The 25,697-nt window shown below is 35.2% G+C and overlaps 1 protein-coding gene across 1 annotated transcript in view; it reads left to right on the top strand.

Annotated features, from left to right (window-relative positions):
• LOC116244468 (contactin-5) overlaps positions 1-25,241 on the top strand; it is a 62,032-nt gene extending 36,791 nt beyond the window's left edge. The window contains exons 7-13 of the mRNA XM_090146801.1: positions 936-1,006; positions 3,839-4,073; positions 12,558-12,667; positions 21,836-22,022; positions 22,502-22,614; positions 23,982-24,150; positions 24,670-25,241. Of these exons, the coding sequence (XP_090002927.1) occupies positions 936-1,006; positions 3,839-4,073; positions 12,558-12,667; positions 21,836-22,022; positions 22,502-22,614; positions 23,982-24,150; positions 24,670-24,773 (989 nt within the window). The 3' untranslated portion in view covers positions 24,774-25,241. The remainder of the gene's footprint in view (positions 1-935; positions 1,007-3,838; positions 4,074-12,557; positions 12,668-21,835; positions 22,023-22,501; positions 22,615-23,981; positions 24,151-24,669) is intronic.
• The last annotated feature ends 456 nt before the right edge of the window (positions 25,242-25,697 follow it).

The following is a 25,697-nucleotide window of genomic DNA, read 5'->3' as shown; positions in this document are numbered from 1 at the left end:
GAGAGTGGTGTACATTTGTTTGAATCTATTTTTCTTTGTATAGTTCAAAGGCACCATGTTAGTCAATAAATAAGCTCAATAGCATGCAATAAAGCCTTAACAGTTCTACCCATACCCTATGTACTATTGTAAGGAAGAAAATAGGGAGGTTATATCTTATGGCATATTTAATCAAATAAGGAATGCAAGCACTACATGCTCACAGTAAATAAACTCAGGACATTCGTCAGTTTTAGAGCTTCATTAGATATATTAAATAAGAAATATATATATATATAATTCCAATAGAATAACTAAAATTTCTAAAGTTACTGACTATGATAACCTATAGTTCGCCTTAGATTTTAAAGAATATTAAAGAATGAATGGTATAGTTTCCAGCATTTAGAAAGAAAGGATAAAGGCTGTTTAAGGAAGATAACTAAACTATCTGAAAATTGGATTCCTGACAAGGCATAATAATATATGTCTTAAAGAACTGAAATATTCTAAATCACTAAAGACCTGGGATATAGTAGAGATAACTTAATTAATTCCTAAAATTTCCTAAAATTGAAAAATGGCAAGTTCCCTGGTGTTTGATTTTTGAAATGCTTTTTTAAAAAGTACAAATGCTAAAAAGACAAATTTTGTTTTATCTCCTAGATTATATATGTACACTGAAAATTTGACTAACTTTCAGAAGAAACAGTGTTTAAGCAACTTTTTATTTCAGTATACCTTTTCTTTTCTGTTTATGTTTTGTTCACATTTATAATCATTCCCTTGATTGTGGAATTCCATGAAATGAAATGAGGAAAATTACTTTACCACAGCATTCTATGTTTTTCTGCTCTGCTTTAGCAGCCTCATGTCTTCTGCAGCAATTTATTACTACAGGGAAACCTTCAATAACTTGGACATTCTGATTATTTTTTTTTCCTTTTTGTTCACAGTTCCAAAGACACCTCCAGCTAATGTAAGTGGCAGAAGCGGAAGGCGTCATGAATTAGTAATAGCATGGGAGGTAAGGGAGTTTTCTGTTTAAATATCTTGTTTAAGTTTACTTCTTTGGGGACAAAGTAAACACTACTGTACTGGGGTTTCCTTACAGTAAATATTGACAAGATATAAACACAAAATCGTGTTCATTCTGAAGTTTCTAAATTAAATTGCACTTTAATGTGGTTTGAGGATACTGTAGAGAATCTGCTTCCCTTAGTGGCAGCTCCAAAGTTGCCCTAATTCATCAGTCTTTTCTTCCAGATTCTTAGGTAGAAGTGATACCTTTTTTTATCATAAGTGAATGCTACATAGATGAAATAATAGCTTAAGGAAGAGAAAGAATCTCCCATAACTATGTTTAAATTTACATTTAAAATAAGGAAGAATGCATTTTTGAAGTATTTTGTACAAATAAAATCTAAATGCCTGAAGCAGACTTTTACTTTGAGAAGATATTTGTGATGCCAGGTACAACACAGATGTATGACCATGACAACAGGTAATTGGATGAGCAAAGTTGTTTTCTCTGCTGATCATAAATAACACAGTAGAGTGGAAACTTTTATTGAGGTGTTTTCAAAACTTCTAGATTCATGAAAAGAATTTCAGAGTAAATACATATATGTATTTATTTTATGTTATTAAAAAAAAATCCATCAAATAAAAATAGAGAGTTTCAATGAAAATCATATGAGAAACACAGGATTCTGACAAACTACTTAAAGTGAGACAATACTAATTTCAGTTTGGTTACAATTTTCAGGCTATGAACAGCAGTAATTGGAGGAGACTATGCAAAATCCCTAACTAAACCTCAAGTGTCTGGAATTGTATCTGATGAAACTGGCCTCATTGAAATATCTTATATAATATATTAACATGTAGTATTCATGTAAAGTGTGTTTATGGTGTTCCCTAAGATCAAGAAGAGGGGCATTCTTTTATAGCTAAGGGATGCAAATTGCCAATAGGAGAGAAGGTGTCAGTCCTTCTACAACGTTAAAATGAGCTTGTTGTTTCCATCATCATTTTGTGTTCTTCCTAATGCGGATACTTTCAGCACACTACTGTTTCACATACCTCCTAAACTGCATAAAGTAATTAATCAGATTAAGATAATGAAATGGCATTTCGAGTGTGTCAATCATAAATCATGAAGTGAGCCTATATACGCGTTTTAGTAGCTTGAAAGATTTCTAACATTTCTAATTTGGATTAGATTACTTTTATAAGTCCCTTCCAACTCAATCAATTCTGTGATTCTGTGATATCCTAATGATAGTCACTCAATTTCTTCAAGAAATTATAGAGCAAAACACAAAATCATGCAGTGAGAAATAAGAATTAACCTTGTTACACTGGATAATACTCTGAGTGGTATCAACAACTCACTACAAACTACTGTGTTTTCTTGTTTAACCACTGCATTTCTGTAAGGCACAGCCACAGTACAACTTAACACGGCTCCAGTACAACTAATGTGCACTTTCACAAGATGCAAAAAAGTCTTAATTGGACTTACTTAGGCAATAGGAATTCAAAAAGTATTTTGAAATCTGAAGAGATATTGGAATGGTGTGTGGGTTTCTGGGAATTAAGGAAGAATAATCTTCTTAGGCTACTGAATTATACTCAGCAGGTTCAAATAAAGTTTTAATGCCCCAGCTTATTCACATAATTCACATAGTGTGTATTTAGCGTTTACATTTGAATCCAGAGATTCTGCTACTTCTCTTGTATTTCCATTTTTTGAGGGATTTGATTTGATTTTGTATAGTGACAATCTACTGTCAAATCCATGAATATTGTGAAGAGCTCCAAGGCTCCTCCTTTCCAACTCACTAGGTAAAAAGTCTGTCATATTTTTGCCTTCCCTGTCTTTTATCTTTTCAGTGTATTTATTTATTTTGTATTTTCCTTGGAAAATAGTGCACCGTTTCAGAAAGCTGGATAGGAAATGAGTGCTGCAAGTGCCTAGTGATGAGGCATTCAAATACAAAGTGGATTGAAGACGATTCTGTGTCTCCCGTGTCTCTGCTCTGGTTTATATGTTCATCCAAATCTAAGATGGACATTTAAAGATACGAAATTTTAGGTACCCTTTTTGGCATTTTCCAAGGGTTAATATACTGACATCTGTTAAACATAATCTAATGCCAATCTTGATTTTACAACAAATTTAGGAGGTGAGTTAGTGTAAAAAATTCAATTTCTTGATCTGGAGACTTAAAATACAGCTTTTACAAAGCTCAGTCTCTCAACAGATAAATCTTTTTGCCAACTGTCTGCTTATGACAGTTGTGTCCCAATTTAAGTGGTTAATTTCATAGATCCTATGAAATAAGAAAAGCAAATTAGATTTTTTTTTTTTTCATCAAGATTTTTTGTTTGAGAGTAAGAACTACTAGGTTTATTACATTATATCCTAAGCCTCTAATTGAACACCGGAATTAAACTGCTAACTTGACATCCCATTTGGATACATAAAACCTAAGAAATTCCCACTGTAATAAGTGTCACTTACATCATATCATAGGAACCCTTACAAAAATAGGTTGGTATACACTTCTAACAAGACCACTTGAAGGAACTAATCCATTAGTATATCAATGGTTAAAGCATTAATCAGTGTAAAGTATAAAAGAAATATCCTTCTGAGCACACGAGCCATTCAGCGAAGAAACACTCCTACAGGCTTTTGATTTGGAAATAATTGTGTATTAAGGTGTGTTAATTAAAATTCTATAATGCAATTGCAGGAGACCACCCTGACACAACATAATAGTCAGTCTGAGTGATTGCTTTCTAAGTTAGTAAAACCACACCTAATCATTATCTGAACTTTATTTTTTAGCCAGTATCAGAAGAGTTTCAGAATGGAGAAGGATTTGGATATATTGTAGCATTCAGACCTAATGGAACACGTGGTTGGAAGGAAAAAATGGTGACATCTTCAGATGCCTCAAAGTTTATCTATAGAGATGAAAGTGTTCCACCTCTCACTCCTTTTGAAGTGAAAGTTGGTGTTTACAATAACAAAGGTGATGGTCCCTTCAGCCCAATTGTGGTCATCTGCTCAGCTGAAGGAGGTCAGTTCAAAATGCTGTAAAATTAAATTGTATATTTTTATCTATTTTAAATTATTTTTATATACTGTGTCCTATTATTCTTTTTTTTTTTTTTTTTTTTTCAATAATAGATTTCAAAATTCTGTGCAGAACTGTAAAGTACTATTAATCATGTTTTGCCAAGAAGCAGGTGAACTAACTTGCCAATATTATCCAGAAAGCAAGTGACAAAGTTTAGGAATCCACACCAGCCATAACAGAAACATATATGTTTGTTTTAATGAACCTTTATCTCTAGCATGATGTCTTTATTCTTAACTGTAAGCTGAGTTGTTTAAAAAAAAGATGAGCAGAAAAAGACTGATATTTTCTAACGCATGTTAGGATCATAATGCCTTTTGATTTGCTAATTGGACAACTGCTCAAAGACTAAATAACTAACTGTGTATATTTATTTCCTACATAATGAACACTAGAGGTGCATAGAATGCAAATTTATTCTTATTTTTATTTAATTTTTCTACTGTTTTCTATCTTTATTAGTATAAATAATTAAGCATCCATCTTAATGTGTAAATATTCAATATTCAAAATTATATGAACACTTCAGAAATAAAAATAAAAAATATTTCAGGAAAATTGCTATGAAGTGAACTGGAAATAACTTTCAAAATATTCTCTGAGAAAAGATTTATCTGTGCGAGTCAAAGAAATTGTTCTGTACTGATAGAAATCAGCATATGTAAATTTCCATTCACACAAAAGATGAGTAAATGTTTTCCATGGAAATACTGTGAGAAGTTCTATTGCTGGTAATCATATTCTTCTGGTTTTTTTAGTAGTTCTATCCTTAAGAGTTACTCCACTGTCTACTGTTAAGAGAATAAAATCAGTAAGGTACTAGTGAAGACTAGTAGAAACTAGTGGAGACTAAACTAGAAAGCTGAAGTGTCAAGATAATGGTTTTCCATGTGAAGAAAAACATTAAACATTGTGTTTAACTGCATCAGTGGAAAAGGAAAGAGCCACTGATGTCATTTATCCAAACTTCAGTAAGGCCTTTGACACAGTACCCTACAACATCCTTTTCTACAAATTGGAAACATATGGATTTGATGAGTGGACTGTTTGATGCATGAAGAACAGGCTGCAGAATCGAATCCAGAGAATGGTGATCAATGACTCAATGTCTAGATGGAGATTTGTGACAAGTGGTGGCTCCCAGGTGTCAGTGCTGGTACCAATACTCTTCAATATCTCCATCAATGATACTGATAGTTGGGTCAATTGCACCCACAGCAAGTTTGCTGATGACACCAAGCTGTGGGGTGCAGTCAACAAGCCAGAGCAATGGAATGCCATCCAGAGGGACCTAGACATGTTTGAGCAGTGGGCCCAGGAGAACCTCATGAGGTTCAACAAGTCCAAGTACAAGGTCTTGCACCTGGGTTGAGACAACATCCACTACCAATACAAGCTAGGGGACAAAAGGATTGAGCACTGCCCTGCCAAAAAGAACATGGTGCTACTGGTGGATGGCAAGCTGGACAAGAGCCAGCAATGTGCCTTTGCAGCCCAGAAAACCAACTGTATCTTGGGCTGCATCAAAATAAACATGGCCAGCAGCTCAAGGGAGATGATCGTGCCCCTCTACTCTGCTCTGGTGACTCTTTACCTGGAGTACAGTGTCCAGATGTGGAGTCCTCAGTACAGGAGAGACGTGGACCTGTTGGAGCAGAGGAGGGCCACAAGAATGCTCCAAGGGATGGAACACTTCTCCTACAAGGACAGGCTGAAAGAGATAGGACTGTTCAGAACGGAGAAGAGAAGGCTCCAGGCAGACCTGGGAATGACCTTTCAGTATGTAAAAGTGATCTACAGGAAAGAAGGGGACAGACTCTTTAGCAGGGTCTGTGGTGATAGGACAAGGGGATGGTTTCAAACTGAAATAGGTTGGATATAAGGAAAAAGACTTTTACAGTAAGGCTGGTGAGGCACTGGCACAGGTTGCCCAGAGATGTACTGGATGTCCTGACCTTGGAGACACTCAAGACCACCCACTGGACTAGGCTCAGAGCAACCTGATCTGGCTGTGAATGCCCCTGTTCATTGAAGGGGATCTGAACCAGATGACTTTTAGTAGTCCTTTCCAACTCCTGGGATTCTACAATTGTACAATTATTCCGTAATAACCCATATTAAAGGTGTAATGTTGAAGGAGAGAGTTGTATTGGAGTGACTGTCAACTACTATTCTCAGTTATTATAAGGGTTGGGATTGCTGTTTATGCTAAAAGCTTCCAAGAATCTATTTCTGATCCAATGTTTGAGTCAGTAGTATCAGATATTCATATTGTTACAGAAACAATTCCATTTTAAAATGTAACATTTGCCCAGTATATCTATGACATTTTTACATTTTTCTCAATAGTAAATGATACTGTGAAACTGATAGTGATGATTGTGTTATTTAAAAAATTCATATTCTAATCAGAAAGTTCAGTAAACAGAGAATCACAGAAAGGAGAGGAGAAGAGAGGAGAGGAGAGGAGAGGAGAGGAGAGGAGAGGAGAGGAGAGGAGAGGAGAGGAGAGGAGAGGAGAGGAGAGGAGAGGAGAGGAAAAGCAAAACTACATACTGTAATCTACCTTCATATTGTCACCTATTGCATGTTGTCAGGGCCCAGTTGTGGTAGCTCCAAATTGTACTTTTCTAATTACACCTTTCTAATTTTGCATGACACTGTTATTTACGAGAAAATTTAGCAGCACAGAGTACTTTGGATAGTAAATACCACTAATGACCTTATTCTGTCTGTGATAATTAGCAGATTATTTACTGACTCTACTGAGAAGAAATAATGTTATTATAGTCTTGTTCTGGTAAATAATTAAGACCTTGTAGAAAAGTTAATCTTAACAAATAACAATGGATCTAGTCATTAAATAGCAGGAAGCTAGTCAGTATTGCTAGTTGTAGCAATAAAAATGAGAGAGGAAATGAAAATGTTTTGGAATGTCTCTAAGTCAAAGGCGTAAAATCTATCTGAAATTAATACAGCAAGAAAATGTACATTTACATGGACTGTAGCTGTGGACTTAGTGGTGTTACTCTGTTGGACTTGATGAACTTATTTTCCCTATAGTGTAATATAAGTAATGAAAGGGATAAGAACAATACAAGTTTTGCCAAAAAGTGAAGTGAGATTATTTTTTTCAAATTTAATAAACCAGGAAAAAAAGAAGTAAATAATACATTAATATTAAAGAAAATTGAGGAAAGGACTGTACCATTCACTTTGCATAAATAAGATTATATAAGTAGAATGGCTAATAGGAATGTGGAAATATACCCATTTTTATGTAGTGAAAAACTTCGGTAGTGTCAATTTCCTAGAAACTCAGCCTTTTTTGTAATTTAAACAATTCAGAATTTACCATCTACATGAACCAATAATGAAATTTAATAATGAAATTTAATCTTGTTTTTCTATTCATGACTACCATTGATGGTGAAAATCAGACCTTCTAATAATCTCAAAGCCATGGGGGAAGATATTTTCCATTCCAAACTAATGAAAAAAATTGCAAAAATAAATTATTATCAAGAAAATTATTTATATATATGCACATTAAAAAGTAATTTTTCCACCACACTTTCAAAAACATAGCCACAATACATTGTAAGCTTCACATCAAATAAAGACAGAAGAGTAATTTTAAAAGTGGATATTAATGGAAAATGGTATACATTACGGTATAAAACAGAAAGATCATGTGAAACACAAATGAGGCATTAATTTGAATTTAAAAAAAAAAAAAAAAGTGGATTTCAGATTATCTGGTTTAGAGAAGAAACACTGGTGTGATGTGAAATAGTTCTTGAGTTCATAGAATCATAGAATCGTAGAATGGCTTGGGTTGGAAGGGACCTCAAGGACCATCAAGCTTCAACCCCCTGCCACAGGAAAGGCTGCCAACCTCCACATCTAATACTAGACCAGGCTGCCCATCCAACCTGACCTTGAACATCTCCAAGCACGGGGCATCCACAACCTTTTGGGGCATCCTGCTCAAGCACTTCACCACTTCCTTGGTAATGAAAAAAAAAGAAAAAAGTTTGGAAAAGGCATAAGACGATACAAAAACTATAAGTACAGAAAGAAACTGATTAGGAGAATGATGATAGACAAAAGTACTGAAAGGAAAATATAGAGTTGGAAGGCTACTGGCAGAATTTCTTTAAGTTTAATCTCAGATCATTTTATTTAGTATTTCAAATGCTAGCAGAAGAGCATGATTATGATACTGCTGTTATTACAACATCACGATACACTTTTAATTCAGGGAAAGATCTGAATAATAGGAAAAATATGAATTGCAGAACATAGGTAAGAGGAACACAAACAACATGAAAATGTATATAATGAGAAAAGAAACAAGCCTTTCCATTACAGAATGGAAATTGAATGATTGAAACGTGGTTTTTTTTTTTTTTTTTTCATTTAGAAGAAAGATATGCAATTACACTCTTTTAATTATAGCCTTATATTCAAGAAGTAAAGACCTGTAGATCATTTCATAATGAAAGCTGAGCTCCTTGGAGTTTAGGTGAACCTGAAAATTATTAAGTTGTAACATTAGCTGTACACTACAGCTGATCATTTTCTGCTTCTGAGAGCTGATCCAACCAAATTTGGCTTGAGCTGTCTTCAATGGAATGTTAAAGATGAAATTACAATTCTGATATGTTAGAGCTTATTAAAAATTCATTTGATGCTACTGGTATACAAGCAATGCTCTACACTCATTCATTCCTTAAGGTATTCCATGGAGAAGGGAGAGCCATGGAAATATGGGTACTGGGAACAGTGTTCATGTGAGAGTGGCATTACAGAAATGGTCTTCAGAAGCTCTGCCGCACAAGTGTAGGTTCTTCAGCACTAATAAACATAGGAGGGCCAGGCCAGATCTCAACACTGCAGGCCTGATCACTGCTTCACTGATAGTTCATTCCTTTCCCTTCTGGTTTGTCTCTCCTTTAACGTCCCGTGGAAAGACATTGTTCAGAGAAAATGCAGATATAGAAAAAACTTAGAAGTCCAAGAGATCAGATCAGTCATCTGATTTTTGTTGTTTTGATTATCAGCTTTTTAAACTCACATCTCTGGTTTTGTGTTTCCTCTTCTGTCAACATCCTTTTTCCTTTCTAGCACAAGATGCTGGATGCAGTGTTAACCTGCAGGCAGACACGCCATCATAGATCTGGTGGAGTAGCCCATCTAGGGACATGCATCCATCAGTCTGAGGGGTAGAACTGAGCATAATGACTCTTGGCTTTTCTCAGGAATGAAAGCTGGAGGTGCTCTGATTTGGAAGATCTTGTTGCAAATAATTCCACTTTCTTTACCTACAGGATGACACAAGAGGGACTTCTCCTTTTTTCCTCCTTTCATTTTCCTTTTTCATAAATCTTGTTTGTGTGTGTTTTATTTTTTTCCCCACAGAGAGGAATGGTCTGTCAAGGCTCTGCTGAAGTCCTAAAATCTTAACTATATTCAATTACTTGGGATGATACTTATAACTTGAAATGAAAGTTCAGATCCTGAATTTAGGGAAGTGTATAAAGTTTTCTTCTGATGTCAAAATGAGAAGAAAATGCATATTATGTGACTGAACAAGGGGTCCTGACTGAGGTTTCATTCCACAAAAGAATTAAAGAAGAAAAATACAAGAGTTCCCTGAATTCTGTTTTGGTTCTGCTTTTTTATTTGTTTTTGTTAGATCACATGGAAATCTTCAAGGACAAACATTTCAGAAAAAAAATGGATTGGTTTCTTTTGAGAAATAGAGACCCAGTAACCAACTATTCATTTTCCTGTCTGCCAGTACTGAAATTCAAGACTCCCTCTTTGAATGTCAGATCAATATTATTACTGTAATTCCTTGCTTTGCTTTATTATGGTCAATCCAAAGTGCAGCAGATTAAATAAGTTTCCTTACAGGGTGATTATAACACATAGAAGGACTGTTTTTTAGACATTGCACACAACCTTTTAAGAAATTACCACATTTCATCTTTAATTTGATTGAGGTATATTATAAGAATCATTAAAGATATTTGCCTTTTTTTTTTTTTTTTTTTTTTTTTTTTTTTTTTCTGTCAGCATGGTCTCAGGAAGATACCAATAGATTTAATATAATGACAAGAACAGAATAAGATCATAGCATCAGTGACCATAATGGGAAAACCAATGAGCCTATCAAACTTATCATTAGTTTTAGACACACAGAATAAAGCATGACATTGGACTGAACCACATAATGTATATTATATCACCAGAAATTATATGATCCTCATCCCATCTGAATCCATTTTAAATGTTATTTCATCTCCATAAACTTTCAAACAGTCATAACATACCTTATTCCTAAATATATAATTTCTGTTTTTTTGCTGAACACTTAGATTCATAATGTCTAGTATCAGTGAAACTACAGTGAATAATTTCTGGATATGTAAGAAATATATTTTCTTCACATAAAAAGAAAACACCTATTTCTACTTCATTTGTTCAAAACAATTTTTAAAAATATCAGGAAATACTCAGCCTTCCTATTCTGAGCAATACATAACTACCCTTAGTGAATGCTATGAAGAGGAAGTTGTTTCTGCATTTATAGAAAGTGTAAAGGCTGCCAACCAACATTTTGTGTACATCACAAATTACGTATCCCACTGCAATCTTTTCTGACAACAAGGTAATTGCTTCAATAATACAAAAACTAGAAAATGCCTTTTACTGCACGAATCTTAGTAGTGCATAAAACAGAAAGCAGAATTTAACTATGGAACAGAAATTCATATTATGAGGAATACATTTCTTCATAGCACATTTCTTTCAGTATTAAATTCAGAAGTTCATTTTTTATATACCTAGATATTTTTAGTTCATTTTCCCACTTTTTTTTACCTGAAAAGTTTCATACATATATAATATTTATTAATAAATCTCATTCTAGATGAATGCTATTTTGAATCACATCAGAAATGCTTCTTTTCTTTAGAAGTAAATAAAAAAGAAGATCAAAAAGGAATGCAAACATTAAAAATCCAACATCAAAAGGGATGAAAAATATGTACAATCCGTATCAAAGAAAATGTATAGGGCAGCAGTGCCAGAACAATTCCTGCAACATGATCAGAGAAAGGAGAGTAGCTAAACATCTTACTGAGGCAGTTTGATCAATGAGAAAAATATATAATTTTAACTCGGGCTGTTCCATAAGGAAATTCCTTTCCTGTAGCCTTGTTAGATGAGCCTCCGAAATATATTATCTACAAAGTTCTTTGATGTGCCTCCCCATAAAATAAAAGCCAGGACCTCTGCCCACCCTTCAAGATTAGATCAACACATTAGAAATGTAATGAGGAACAGTAGGCCAAGGAAGAAGTTGCAGACTCTTCTAGTACAGAGGAATACAAACCTTTTTGCTGAGCAAGTGAACTTCACCAGAAAATTGGAGAGAAGCTAGTACTGTGTTCAAGCCTTATCTCCATACCTTGTCTTGGGCAACTTTTCAATAACATTTAGGTAGTAAAGCAGAAAATCCAAAAGACTTCTTTAGCTCAAGTCTTGGATTAATACATGAGTATTTTGGGATACTCCCACAGTGCACTAAACGAGGATACACATTTTTGCTATGGTTCAAAGCATATCTCAGCAAAGCTCTCCCAGATATTTACCCAGATAATTCTCCAGCCACCAAAGGAAGCTGAATCTCTATGAAGTGCTCACTTATTTCAAAGTGAAAAGTAAAACTTTACTACGGCAACCAAACTGGGCAGCCCTAAGCCATTGGTGTGCACCTTTTCCATTCCCCTGCTGCACTAAAGGATGTTCACCCGAGAGAGACGGCAGGGATGACCACCCTAGACTTACAGGTTTTCTGGTCCAGATCATCAAAAAGCCAGGACTACACAGCATCCTACAAGTAGCACAGACTAAAGGCCAGTGGTAACAACACAGATAATGAGAGGAACGATTCTAGGACCTCAAAGAGTAAATACTTCATAGGATTGATTGAGCACCATAGTTAGGTATCATTCAATCTGAGCTGGAAAAAAGGCACTCAAAAGCTAGAAAGAGAATGAACGCTCCATTTATTTCTGAAGCAAAGCTGATGAAGTAGGATGAAAGGTGGGGGGAGGAAGGAGGTCATTTACAAACATAAAAGATTTTCAAAAAAATCATAAGGGATCCTGTCACATTTTACTGCACCCGTCATCAGCAATAAGATATTGATGTAGCATGACACAAATAAAGAAGTACAACAATAATAATCTCTTTATCTTGTTCAGTTTTTCATGTTCCCCATAAGTGTCATACCTTCTTGTGAGTATTAAAGTAGAATAAAGGAAGCAAATGACAGTTTCAGATGGAGTGTTTTTGATAAATACAAGTTGTTACAGTGGAGGTTTATTGTTTCAATTTTTCTTAATACAGAACCCACTGCTGCTCCTATCGATGTCAAAGCTACGAGTTTGTCTGTATCAGAGATTCTTGTTGCGTGGAAACATATTAAAGAAAGTCTAGGAAGACCACAGGGATTTGAGGTATGAACACAGAATATCATAATGAGAAGTCTTGTTGCTTTTGCTAGCATTGCATTCTGTTAACATGTGGAGTAGTTAAACTTCAACAGAAAATATACTCATTTTAGCATACACATAACTAGCTGCAGAACAATGGCCACAGCTGTAGCACTGATACATCTTTTATTTATTTGTGCTTGAAAACTGTTCAACACCAGTTCCCATAACATCCCTTTGACACTTCAAAAAGAGCTGAAAGAACCACAAGTGACCCAGCATGCCTCTTTCACAGGCTGGGGAAGATTAGGTATTGACTGTTTCCAGCTCCAAGTGACCAGTTCAAACTTGTTATTATTTACTGAGAGCAACCAATATACAGAAAATCAGTCTCTGCCATCCCTGTGCTCTCATCCAGCAGCGGCCTGGGGACATCTGCTGGGCAGATCACAAAAGGTTGGATGGCAGGAGGGGAAGCAGCAGCAGCACTGTCAACAAACAAAGGGAGGGCTTGGAGACAGCCCTCCGTGACCCTGGACCTGAAACCAGCGTTGACAGTGGACCATTTTGGTCCTCTGAGTCCAGTTGTATCTTTGGCTCCAGTTTACATTCCAATTTTCCAGGAACAGATTGAAACTAGGACTAAAGCTGTCTTTTGGGGCCACTGTGATCCATCCTAAACTTGTGGTTCGGCTATGCTGCTGCTCGAGAAATAATCCAGCTTGACTCAATTTACTGATCTGGCAGGGCAGGTTATCTCACCCACTTTAGTTATTTTAAGAGTGCTGATCCTTTCCTTCTTGTCTGCAATAGCAAAGAAAAGACAGTAAAGAAGTAGATTTGAGGCAGATACTAAAGTAATGGATACTCAATGACTGACAAGTTGAATCCGAATATAAGTTACAGTACAGCAATTAACATTATTAATATCATTGAATAATATGTTTACTCTCACAGCGCATGCAGTTTGAAAATTTTGTAGTACAAGTTGCCAGAATTTAATGTAGCTTCTTAAACTCATCTCCTGTGTAGTGTTTATTTTTATTTTAAATCTTGAAAAAATATTTTTTTTCCTCCAGCAAGTCCTGAAAATTTATTTTCAAGGAAAACTCTGAGTTAAAACTTTTCATATCCTTCATGTTCTTGTTATTAACCTTTGGCAAATGCACGATAGCTCTAATATTGACTAAGAAATGTGGGTTTGTGTTCATCTTTGCCTTATGTTCAAATTAAAATGATGTTCCAAGTTCAAAGATTCTGTAAAAAAATAATTCAGAACTTTTATTTGTCTTTTCAGCCTGCATATGTGGTATTTGAAATTGTGAAGAAAGAGATGCTCTGAGAGCATTTCACATTAAAGTAGCCCTCACTTTTCAGTATATAACTTAATTTCCTTTCTCCAGATCAGATATGAATTAAGTAAAAGAACTAAAGGATTTCTGAACGAGGCATGGGCATCCGGTTTCAGTAATAAGTACTTATTTCTTGCATCTTCTTCAATGACTCTTTGAATCTTTGTCATGTAAGCCATGATCCAAAAGCATCCCAGCACTACTACATTGAGTCCCCAGAAAATTTATCTGCAGAAGTGTTATGGTCCTATCATAAGTACACAACTCCAGCAACAATATCATACTTTAATACCCAAAAGAGAAACTCTTGCTGTTGCCCCATGTTCTGTTGGCCAGTGAAAAACTGGGGTAGATTTGCTCTCCAGAACTTAAGACGATCCTGTCATGCTGCAAAAAGATTTTATAGAATCACAAAATGCCTTAGGTTGAAAGAGATCTTAATGATCATCAAGTTCCTTCCCCCTGCCATGGGCAGAGTTACCAACCAATACATCAGATCAGACTTAGTCCATTCCTACGAGGTTCCAGTTTTACTCTGAGTTGTGATGACACCATTTGATCCTGCCACACTTCCCCTGAGGAAACAATGCCACCCTCACCCTCCTCAGTCCTTCTCAGGTAACCACAAAAGGACTCCTGACAGAGAAGTATGCTGATTCAGTCTCTACAGTCAGTCTCTCCAGTTGTAACAGTCTCTGAGCTATGTTTGAGTCTTGCAATTCAATAGCACACTAACACAATATGTACCCTCAACAGCATATCTGGTCAAGAGCTGGGATCAGGCAACCATCACCAGTGGCTTTGAAAGCGAAAACGTGCTCCACCAGAGCCACCACACACCCAGCCTTGGGCTGGACAGCCATGTCTAGTACAGCACATTTACTGCACGGTTTAAATACAGTTACTTTACTCTTTTTCCTACATGATTTGCTAAGTAGCAAGATTCTTGCTACTTAGATATTCCTTTACAATTTGTTCAGGCTGTGACCACAACAAGAACCGCCGGGTCTATCACTTGTCTGAGTTTCTTCCCTACGTACACTTCCATGCTGAACTCTGCAAACTCTGTCAGTTCTTTCTCACTGTGCTTTCGTCCTGTTGCTCTTTTATGTTAAAAGTATTTTTACTATTTGTGTATAGCTTGCTTCTTGCAGTAAAAATGATACCTGACCATTTACTTTTAGGGCTGCTATGTATAAGGAGAACAAAATTTTATCCAATAGAGATTATTTTCACCTTACAAATATTGTCTCTGTCCACAATGAAGTGTTGCACTTGTTACTAACCTCTGCCTTTAATTTCCAGGCCAGGAAATCCTTTGAAATAACTTACTCACTGCACCTTGTCTTTCTCTCTTAAGAAAGCTGACTTTTTTTTTTCACTCCCTCTCAGGCATCTTTGGCGTCTTTAAATTACACCTACTATTTTTACCCTCATCTCATTCCATCGATCACATTGATTCTCAAAATGTTCTGTGAGGTGACAATTACATCATTTTAAAATAAAAACAGATATTTTCTTTTTCAGATGAAAATATTTTCTCTAGAAATTTATTCTTTCATAACTTGAATGTGTTTTGCTTTCATTACTTACTTGCTACAAATCAGTCTCCTTAGCTCGACTGATGAGTCCTAGTAATAGATGACTCTGATGGACAGAACAGTGGACTCTTCATATCAGAGGATATGGAATGTATTTAGACCAACGGAGTGCAACATGTTCCAATGCCAACAGTAGCACTTAATTGCTCTACTGCCCTCATTGACTTCGTAGGAATGAATATGCAGGTCGTTATTGATATTGTAGTCATTAACATTGAACTTTATTAACACTTTGTCTCCTCACTGCTATACACTAGTTTTAAGATTCTAGTGTGAAGACTACAGAGTAAATATTTCAAGCAAAGTATCTTTAGTTCACACAACACAAAAATGAAACATTAAAAATATATCCCTGCTTCTTTCTATCTCTCTCCATGAAGGAATTAGAGCCTTCTTTTGAGGCTGTTGCTTTTATTTGAGGATAGGGTTAACTTTTTTTCCCTCTTTTTAGTCAGAATTTCTTTGCTCACTTTCTGACAAAGACTGATTTCAGGGAATAGTATTTGCCTTTTTCATTCCCATTCCCAGAAAGAATGATGTTCACAGCTGCCTTTGTTCAATAAACAGATAGTACTGCCCTGAATGATTCAGCAAGACAGAACACAATCTGAGGATGATATTGCTAGAGTTTTCAGTTGTGTTTTTGAGAAAGATTTCATCAGAAAGGAGATAATAACTGAAAGGATCAGTGTAGTGAGTCAGTGCATTCCAGTATCAATTTAAGAACTCGAAGTCCAATTTTGCTTAAATACTGACAGTATCTCTTTAAACCATTCCTCTGGTGCAAAAGGAAGGATCCTGTATAGAAAAAAATCTCCTCCCCATCCCTTTCTTCAGTTTTGGTGAACACTAATTTAAGCTAAAAACTGGTTTTTAAGGTTTTATCATATGTAGGACAGTGCAGAATACAGCCTGTAGCTGTAGTAATCCTCAAATAGCAAATAAAAAATAAGCAAAAATCCAGTGACTTTGATAAAAAGATGAATGATTTCTTTTTTGTTAACAACTATCTCTTAATATAGAATTATGGTGGACCATTACTACAATGTTGTCTCTAAAGAATGTGTCACCCCACCCCATGCAAAATAATCTGACCAGCCAGTCTGTTCTTATGTCTCAATTTGTATTCTGTCTATGGCCACCACAGCAGAGACAACCACCTACACACACTTCAGATTTCCTAGCCTTTTAGCAGTAGTATTATAGAAGGGGGAGGTGTTATTTTTCTAGTGGTTGAATGCTTGGTCTCTAATCAACAAAAGTGACAGAGGATTTACTACATACAGACAAGCCTGGAGTGACCCAGTTTCACTCCAGCCCTGTTTGCACTTTGTACTAAGGAGTAATGAAAGGCACAGTAACTTGTCCAATTGCACATTGTCATCCCTGAAAGGCAGTGTTAACTGTTATGTCACATGAGTTTTATGCAAGGTTTGCAGTACTCATTTGCATCTTCCAAAGCACATATTATTCCTGACTTCAGTACAGATTTGTCAGCTGCCCGCTCAACCTTACTAAATATGTGCCAGCTACACTCTGATGAAGTAGAAGAAGCTTGAAAACTTTGTCAGAATGGTAGAAAAATATAGTGTGTGGTTAATGCTGTTTAGAATCCATAACCTAAAGGTTATAAAATCTATTTCAGCCTTAGGCAATATTTTCTTTGTCACTCACTAGTAGAGAAGTGAAAGGGAAAGAATTACTGTCTGGAAGAACATATTTTTTATTTTATTTATTCTTTTCCAGCTAATATTAAGTACAGATCTCAAATCTCATGTCTTTGCCATTTGAATTCCCCCAAGGGGTAGGAGCTTGACTAAGCAAATCAAAAGATTATCTTGCAACCAAAATGGATAAAAAACAGAAAATCTTGAATCTCTTTTCAAAGGGGAACATCTAAAAGTTTTTGCTGTTCCTTAGACGTTCTTTGTCTGTTTATACAATAAAAATTTCATCCATATGATTTTGGAATTTTTTTTTTTTAATTTACTCAGGTATTACTTAAGGTAGATTAGAAAGGGTATATCATTGTTTTTACTAAAGACTAGTAAAGCAAGACAGAAAAAGAGGAATTAGGGTTTCATCAGCCTGAATACAAACTTACTAAACTTTACTTTTGGAATGAATGAATTTTCCCAAACATGTAATAAACAACTGGATAGCTTTAAATATGTCAACTTAGCCTATAAAATTACACAAATCCCTCTAAAATCCTGACAGCTATAAACATTTCTCACAGGATTCCAACAGCTTTTCAAGTCCCTGGGGTATGGATCACATTTTAGATCTTTCATGATGGTCTCAAGAGATCCACGCTTTTTGCAGTGTCATGTGTGTCTCATGCATTCACTTTTGTGTCATGAATAGTTTGCTACAAGACTGCTATTTTCTATTAACCAAAATCAGAAACCTAAAAATTATTGATTTTTCATAGGAAAATATGACTAAATATTTGATGATACTTCTCAGTGCTGAGCTCCAATATCAGACTTCATCTTAGGTGTATGCAGGACTATGTTGAAGATAGGAGTACCTGAAAAAAGAGGAGGATGCAAGATATTCCAGGGAAGACCCAAAGCCTAGGCTTACTTAACAGTGTTTTCTTTCTCCTTTTTAGTCAGCAATCATTATGATGAGAGTCATGTAATTGAGGTTGATTGGCATTTTTGCAGGAACATTTCATCTTGTTCTGAAAACACTCACACCAGTAGTTTGAAATGATGCAAAAAGAGCAGTAGATGTACTTTTCCTGTCCTAAGTGCTCGGTTCTACCTCTGCTTTTGCACCACTGCTAATATTTAGGGAACCGCACACTGTGCAAGCTCAAGGAGCCAATAGATTTTCCGTGAATGATAATAAGAACAAGTTGTGTGAAATCTGAATCATGGCTTCTCTTTTTCAGGGCTAGCAGCAGTTCTTTCAGCTCACTTTTCTTTCCTTCTTCCAAGCACCTTCTGTACTCTGAGATCTCTCCAAGTTCATTTTCAGTTACATCAGAACTGTTGGTGTTGATAAATCAGAGAGAACCAGAAATTTTCTGTGTTTTATCCAGCCTTCAAAAAACACCTCTATTCATCTAGCTACTTCAGGCTCATATTTGAAATGCCTTATTTGGAACTGTGGCCAACAGAAAGAATATCCAAACTGGAACTCTTACTGTACTGAATTTAGAGAAGAGGACCTGCAATTAGTTATTATGAAGTGCTGTCATGAACATCATATAAACTGGTTGGGGAGAAAAAACTATTGTTTAAGATATCTTTAGACCTAAAACTTTGAGAAAGTTGTCTGTGAGTATTAGAGGTTCAAAAATGTTAAGGTAGCAATGTCTATGAATATGATGTCTTACTTTCCAGGATTATTTAATAAACTGTCAGAACAAAGCAGAAGACAACGTGTTCCTGTATCTTCTCCGTTGTTTAATCATTATTGCCCTCTCTCCATCAAAAAGATGTGGTTTCCTGGAAACCGGATATGAAAACTTTCTCTAGATGACAAACAAAAGAAAGAACAGAAAAATTTTAAAACCTTGCAAGCAATAATGTATTAAACAAAGCAAATGTTTTTTGTTTTTTTTCTTTTCTTTTTTAAAATATGCATTAAACTTTTGTGATTTGGAACAGGTATTTTGAAATAGGTGATTTAGAACCTCTGGAACAGATTGCCTAGAGAGATTGTGCGACTTATTGTAGGGTACATGCTTTAGCAGGGGCGTGGATTCAATGATTTCTTGAAGTCTATTCCAGCCCCTGCAATTCTGTGATTCTGTAATTTATGCTGTATGATATATTAGTATTCAAAGTTATCATTAATGAAAACTAGTAAATCCCTTTTGAGCAATTAAGGCTACAGAAAATAACTAGTTTTTTTTTTTTTTTTAATGTACATATAACTGTACATAAGTCCTCTGTTTTAAGAAACCTGTCCAACAATTTTTAAGATCAGCAGTATTTCCATCCCAGTACAAATCAGTGTAAGCTTTCCCATTCGTTAAAAATCATTTGAGTTCTTTAATCACTTTTTCCTTGAGCTCATTTAGGTCAACACATAGTTGTATTCATATATAGAAAGATAGAAGCCCATTTTGAGATCAAAGTCCAAACTCACTTGGTAAAAATTTAAGAAGAATTTTAAAAGCAGGGACCAAACATTTAAAGGCTTTGAAGTACAGGAGATATTGAAATAAAAACACTGCCACTTGTATTTCACATTTTTGCTGGTTAATAAAGCGTATATATTAATTCTCCAAAATACAACCTTATGCCATGGAGCAACACCTTTGTCATGTGGTGTAGCAGTAGTAAAGGAATATGCTATGATTATTTTTGCAGACTTAACATAGAAAATAAAATTAACTTCAGTGCCTTACAACCCATGATGGAGAGCAGCAAATCTGGAAAATCATGTTTTCACAACAAAACAAAGCTTCAGTGCAAAACCTGGGCTCTGCCTACTGTCATGTATACTGGGACATGGTGTGCTCTGAATTAGCTACCACAGTGAGACCTACTGAGCTACTTCAAATTTTTTTTTTTCCTGGCTTTCTTAGAATAAGAATTTCACTGCTTCTGTTGCATTTCCATCCTTGCCACTGTCTACTCACTGTCCACTTGTGTGATCTTGGGCAAACCACTTTTCCTACTGATCATTCTCTGTTAGATCTTTGGCAGAGTTGACTAATTGGTTAATAGGGTCTTCAGGACAACTCTCTCATTATCCATTCATACACTAATAATACTATGTGACTCTCAATATTATAAAGATAATTGTAAAGATGCATTAGAAGTAAAATGAACTCATCTAACTGCCCAGCAGATAATATCTCGATCTTCAGTCTTAAAATGTAAATGAGCGGTTGTTAATTCTTTTTTCCTTCCAAGGAAGATGTGAATAGATGTTGCTACAGATACTAACAATGTTACTCAAGCTGTCAGGAAGTGAAATACCTATGTATTTCAGAATCTTATTTCAACAACTGTTGAACATAGCTAGATTTGCTATCTAATCTGTAATCAAAGTAAGAATTAATGCAATATGTACATATATTTTACAATTAAGGAAGCTGATATTTGTGTTGGATCAAACTGATACAGACTCCATCAAAGGGAACACAGCCACTTTATTCCAGTGAAGATATGACCTCAATAGACCTCAGGTCTTTCTGGGTATATACATATATATATTTAATGACTGCCATAGCATAAAAGATCAGTATTGTACTCATTGGTCATATTTTTCTATGAACCCCTTGTGCTTTTTCATTCAGTATTTTCTGGGATAAATTCTCAAAAGTGTTATATTTCCCATGACCTTTTTCTCAGAGGAAAATTCATCCAGATATAATATGAATAACTTATCATGAAATAACAGATTTCACAGAAAAGGTCAAAACATGGAATAAGTGGAAGTAGTTCTCATCATTAAAAATAGTAAACTGAATATAGCTGTTTGAATGGTATATTAATGACATCTTTCGTTAGGGAAAGCAGTGCCCTGTGACAACTAGGTGGAGGTCACCTAGATACATTAGAAAGAGACATTTTTTCCAGTTAAGCCCTGCACATATCTGCCTCTGAGGAAAGAGACTAGACAAATTCGTAGCTCAGTATTAGTCCTTCTTTGAAATTATAATAAATTCAACGCAAACACCAGCAATATGGACCACAAACCACCAAATTTAGGCTTGCTTTGTCTGAAAAGAAAGGGCAGACAAATCAAAAATCAAAATTATATTTACAGGAAACGTCTACATTCAAGAACTAAAACTGTATACACTTCCTTCTTTTCACTCAGATAAGATTTTCCAGTTCAGTGCAAGATTTCCTCAGGTATTTTGTCATTTCCTGTTCATTACAATGATTAAGAACCTGGCAGCTCTGAGCTCTACAGAGCCGGGAAGTGAATATTGCTTATGTCATTTTTGAACAGATATGGCCTGAGCGTTCCAGGCTGAAGATAGATACTTCTTGTAATTTAAAAATGATTGAGCTCCTCTTGAATTTCCTGAAATACTTTTGACTTCCTGCCAGTGCTCATCTTCTAATCTTTGATCTTGCTAGTCACATCTTTCTGTCAGTGCATTGCAATTCAATATGCTTTAGGTAGTTCTATGATGTTCAGTCAAAAAGACGATCAGACAAACAGGCAGAACTGGCAAAGAAAAGTACCACAAGAAAATATGTAAATCTTGAGCATTCCAGATGTCTGTATTAATCTTTCCTTTGATCATTTGTTGGCAGATTGGTTACTGGAAAGACATGGAACAGGAAGAAGCAGCAGAAAAGGTGAAAACTGCAGGAAATGAGTCATCTCTCCTTCTGACAGGGTTAGAGGGAAATACGTTATATCACCTAACTGTGCGGGCATACAACGCTGCAGGGTATGGACCACCTAGCACTGCTGTGCGTGTAGCGACCAAGAAGTCCCGTAAGTGTTCTCAGTAACTTTGCTCAAAGAAAGAAGCAGTCAGAAGGCAAACTCTGCCCTCTTTATATATAATAAAATACATATATATTGTATAATAATCAGGAATCACTTATAGCTCTGATATGTGGCTTTGTTTCTATATAGAGATGTGAATTCATATGTCTTTACATTCATAACAAAGACAATTTTCCCAATATATAATGTATTTTTGACGGAGATAAAACAGTTCAAGTTTGTAAGTTCTGAAGAATCTATGGGTTGTGTTGAGACAATCCACAACAATCTATTAAATGATAATTCTGGAAAAAAATATAATGGAATATGGAGGAAAAAAATAATAGCAAAACTCCAGCCAGAGCTGGGAGCCTGTTAACACTTGTAGTTGTAAATATAGTAAAAGACTGACACAATTTTGATTTGATTTTAAAGCAACTTTCTAAAAATTTATTTATGTATATGTTGTTATTTCTTCTTCCCAGCTCCCAGCCAAGCACCAAGTAATGTTATGTGGATACAGGATGGTTCTCATGTGTCTCTTGGATGGGAGCCAGTCAGACCTCTAGCTAATGAATCTGAGGTAATGGGATACAAGGTCAGTGCCTCCCCTTTTTCACAAACTTTCCTCTCTTCTAAACAATTCTTCTTATTCTCTATCTTCCTTTTTTCTCTTGGCAGTTTTTTTGTGTATGTATACTACACAGATTATCTGAAATCAGTTTTCACTGTAAAAAGCAATAAATAAAATTGAAAAGTGCTAAATATCCCAATATTTTCTGTGTTAGGACTTTCAAACAGAGATTATAAACTAAGTAAGCTCTGACTGTATCAATTCATCATATTTGGCTGAGAAGTGGCTACCAGTAAGATTACTTTCCTATGAACACTTCAATTTGACTGTATGTACAGTAGGAGCTAACGAAGTGCAGAACAGTGAGACATCTTATAATGAAATTAAAATTAATATTTTTATGAAGGAAATACAAAATTTTTTATGTTTAATGTTTTTTTTAATTATTATGCTGTTGATGTTCAACAGTCCTCTGGCATTTAAAATCATGAAGTTCTAAACAGCAAAATACCAATTAATACTTATTTGACAAATTATAAAAAGTGGTGGAGTTCATTTAAATTTTAAATTTAAAAGAAAAAGAATCTACGTTCATAGTGAGGTTTTTGTGGGTAACCTGAAGCATATGCATTACCACTTCTCTAGACTACAATCTGATATCGCATTAGATACAAGAAGAAATATCACCATGAAAATATAAGTTGATTCAGTAAGCCAGAAAATTATTTAACCTTTATCAGCACTGCTGAGATCCTGAAAAACTTTGAGTGGATGCTTTTTTACACCTCTTAGACCTTTTCTTTTTTTTTTCTGGAAACAAAAACCCTTATGCTGAAATACCAAAAAGGCAGCTAAGTACATTTCTACCACTTCACATAAGCATGTACTAAGTTTCAAAGGAGACACAGGGAAAAATCTGAGCTATTTGGAGTTGACTTAGCCAGCTAAGGTAGACAGTAAGGACTTTATTTAGGGCATTTTCTTACATTTGAAGCTAAATTCTTTCATCAAAATTGTGAATATCCATATGGATTTGGGAATAAGAATTTAATCAAATGATACCCAAAAGGCATCTTAAAGAAAGTTTGTCAATTGAAAAAATATTGTGTAACACCTAACAGTGGAAGGCAGCAAGTCCTATATCCTTGCTTAGGATCCTATTCAAAATCTTTTCACATTCATTAATCACTAATATACTTGGCTGTTAATGTTTGGAAGCCATATGGTGTGGGAGGAGAGGGGGCAAAGACGATAGATGTAAAAGTAGATAACTGCTTTCCTTAACAAAATCGTGAAACAGCTAACATTTCAGTGACTGTATCATATGCACAGAATGTCTGGTATGTAACTTGAATGATCTCTATGACCATTATCTACTTTATTGGCCATAGGTGTTACTTAGGCAAGAAGGCCAAAGCAACAGTCAAGTTATAGAAACACAGAAAACTTCCGCAGTGGTAATTCTTCCTGATGTTGGTGTCTACATTATTGAGGTCTGTGCAGTCAGTGAAGGAGGCGATGGGACTGCTAGTCCCCAGATTAGAGTTCCATCTTATGCAGGTAAGGTTACACTTATATTTGGAAGAGTGGCAGATATGACAATTATAGCAATGTTCATTAAAAAGCAAATAAACCTCTATTACTCTCTACCTGAAAAAAATTGTTCTCACAGTTCCCTACCAGTTAGATAAAATCACTGATAGCAATAATTTATTCCCTATGCTACGACATGGTCATGTAACACCATTTGAGATTCTTAAGAGTATTTCAGGCATCTATGTGGGCCTGATGAACAAACATAGAACATACAAGAAATCTGTGCCTTTTTAAGGTTACATCTAGAAAACTAATTGAGTTATGGATGTCTACACGGGCAATAGGTGTTTCAAATTCCAGTACAGTTACCAGAGACATAGAGACTTATGTCTGTCTAGGGAACCTAATTTGGATTTGCTCTGCCCAAAAGTTAGACTTTTGTTCAGTATTAAAGAATACAAATTTTGAGTAAAATTTAGTGTCTAAATGTACTGAGATTTGTCTACAATGACACTTCTTTAATTACTTTCCTTTCCATTTCAGGAGGTAAAGTAACAAGTGCTCAGTCCACCTTACATATGTTCACTACTTCCTCATCCTCTGTAACATTGCTTTTGGTACTCATGGTTCCTTCAACTTCCTGGTGAAGACTGCAGACTTTGTTGTTGCTGTTATTTATTTGCTTTAGCTTGATGACAACAAGGGACAGAGTTGTATGTCTGTGGAGCAACAGGAAACCCAAGCTAGTGCTTGAAGACCCATAGAAATACCTGTGGTGCACTTAGAAGAGTTTTGGAGACACAGTCAAAAATTCATCAGGTTTTTTTCTCTTAAGTTTTTGTAAAAGTCCTCTGGGAAAGGGGACATTTCTTGGCCCAAAAATATGCAGATTGTATGTAATAAACTTTTGTAAGCAAATGTAATTTCTGTCAAATGTACTTTACTTTTATAATACGTTCAATTTTGGTGACCCCAATTATGTATCATTAGGTGTTTAAACAGTGGTGTCTAGTACAGTACATCCATTTGGTTCAGAAAAAAAAACAACTTTCTTTAACTAGAGAACAAAGTTTGATACAAGTTCATCTAACACTTCTTGCATTCCACATAGTTGGCTGTTCTTACTGACAAGAGAGAAAAATATAATTGACATATGTATGCTTTGCAAAAATACCGAGAGTTTGTTCTTAAAATGCATAAATACACATTAAAATAGAAATATATCTATATATTGTCAATACAATACTAGACAGAGCATTCAAAAAGTGGCAAAATGGAGTTGAAAATAAGCCATTCATTTTATTTTGAGGTAACTGAAAATAATTGAATATAAACTTTAAAGGAAACAAGTGCCATTGTTTTTCATCAAATACTGCATGATTTAATGTCAAAGCAATTAAGTATTTATTTTCAATAGGAAATTAAAAAAAAAAAAAATTCCTAATGCATATGGCAGTGAAAACTCCACTGGGCATTCAAACATGATATATGCTAGACTGCTAAGTGGACAAATAAAGCAATTGAAGAAGATAAAGCTACCTTTTCCAACCACATCCTTCTTTGTTTTTCTT

The sequence above is a fragment of the Phasianus colchicus genome, chromosome 1 (assembly GCF_987193195.1).
Source record: "Phasianus colchicus chromosome 1, bPhaCol1.hap1.1, whole genome shotgun sequence".
Lineage (NCBI taxonomy): Eukaryota > Metazoa > Chordata > Aves > Galliformes > Phasianidae > Phasianus > Phasianus colchicus.
The sequence above is the reverse complement of the archived record's forward strand: the minus strand, read 5'-3'. Positions and strand labels throughout refer to the sequence as shown.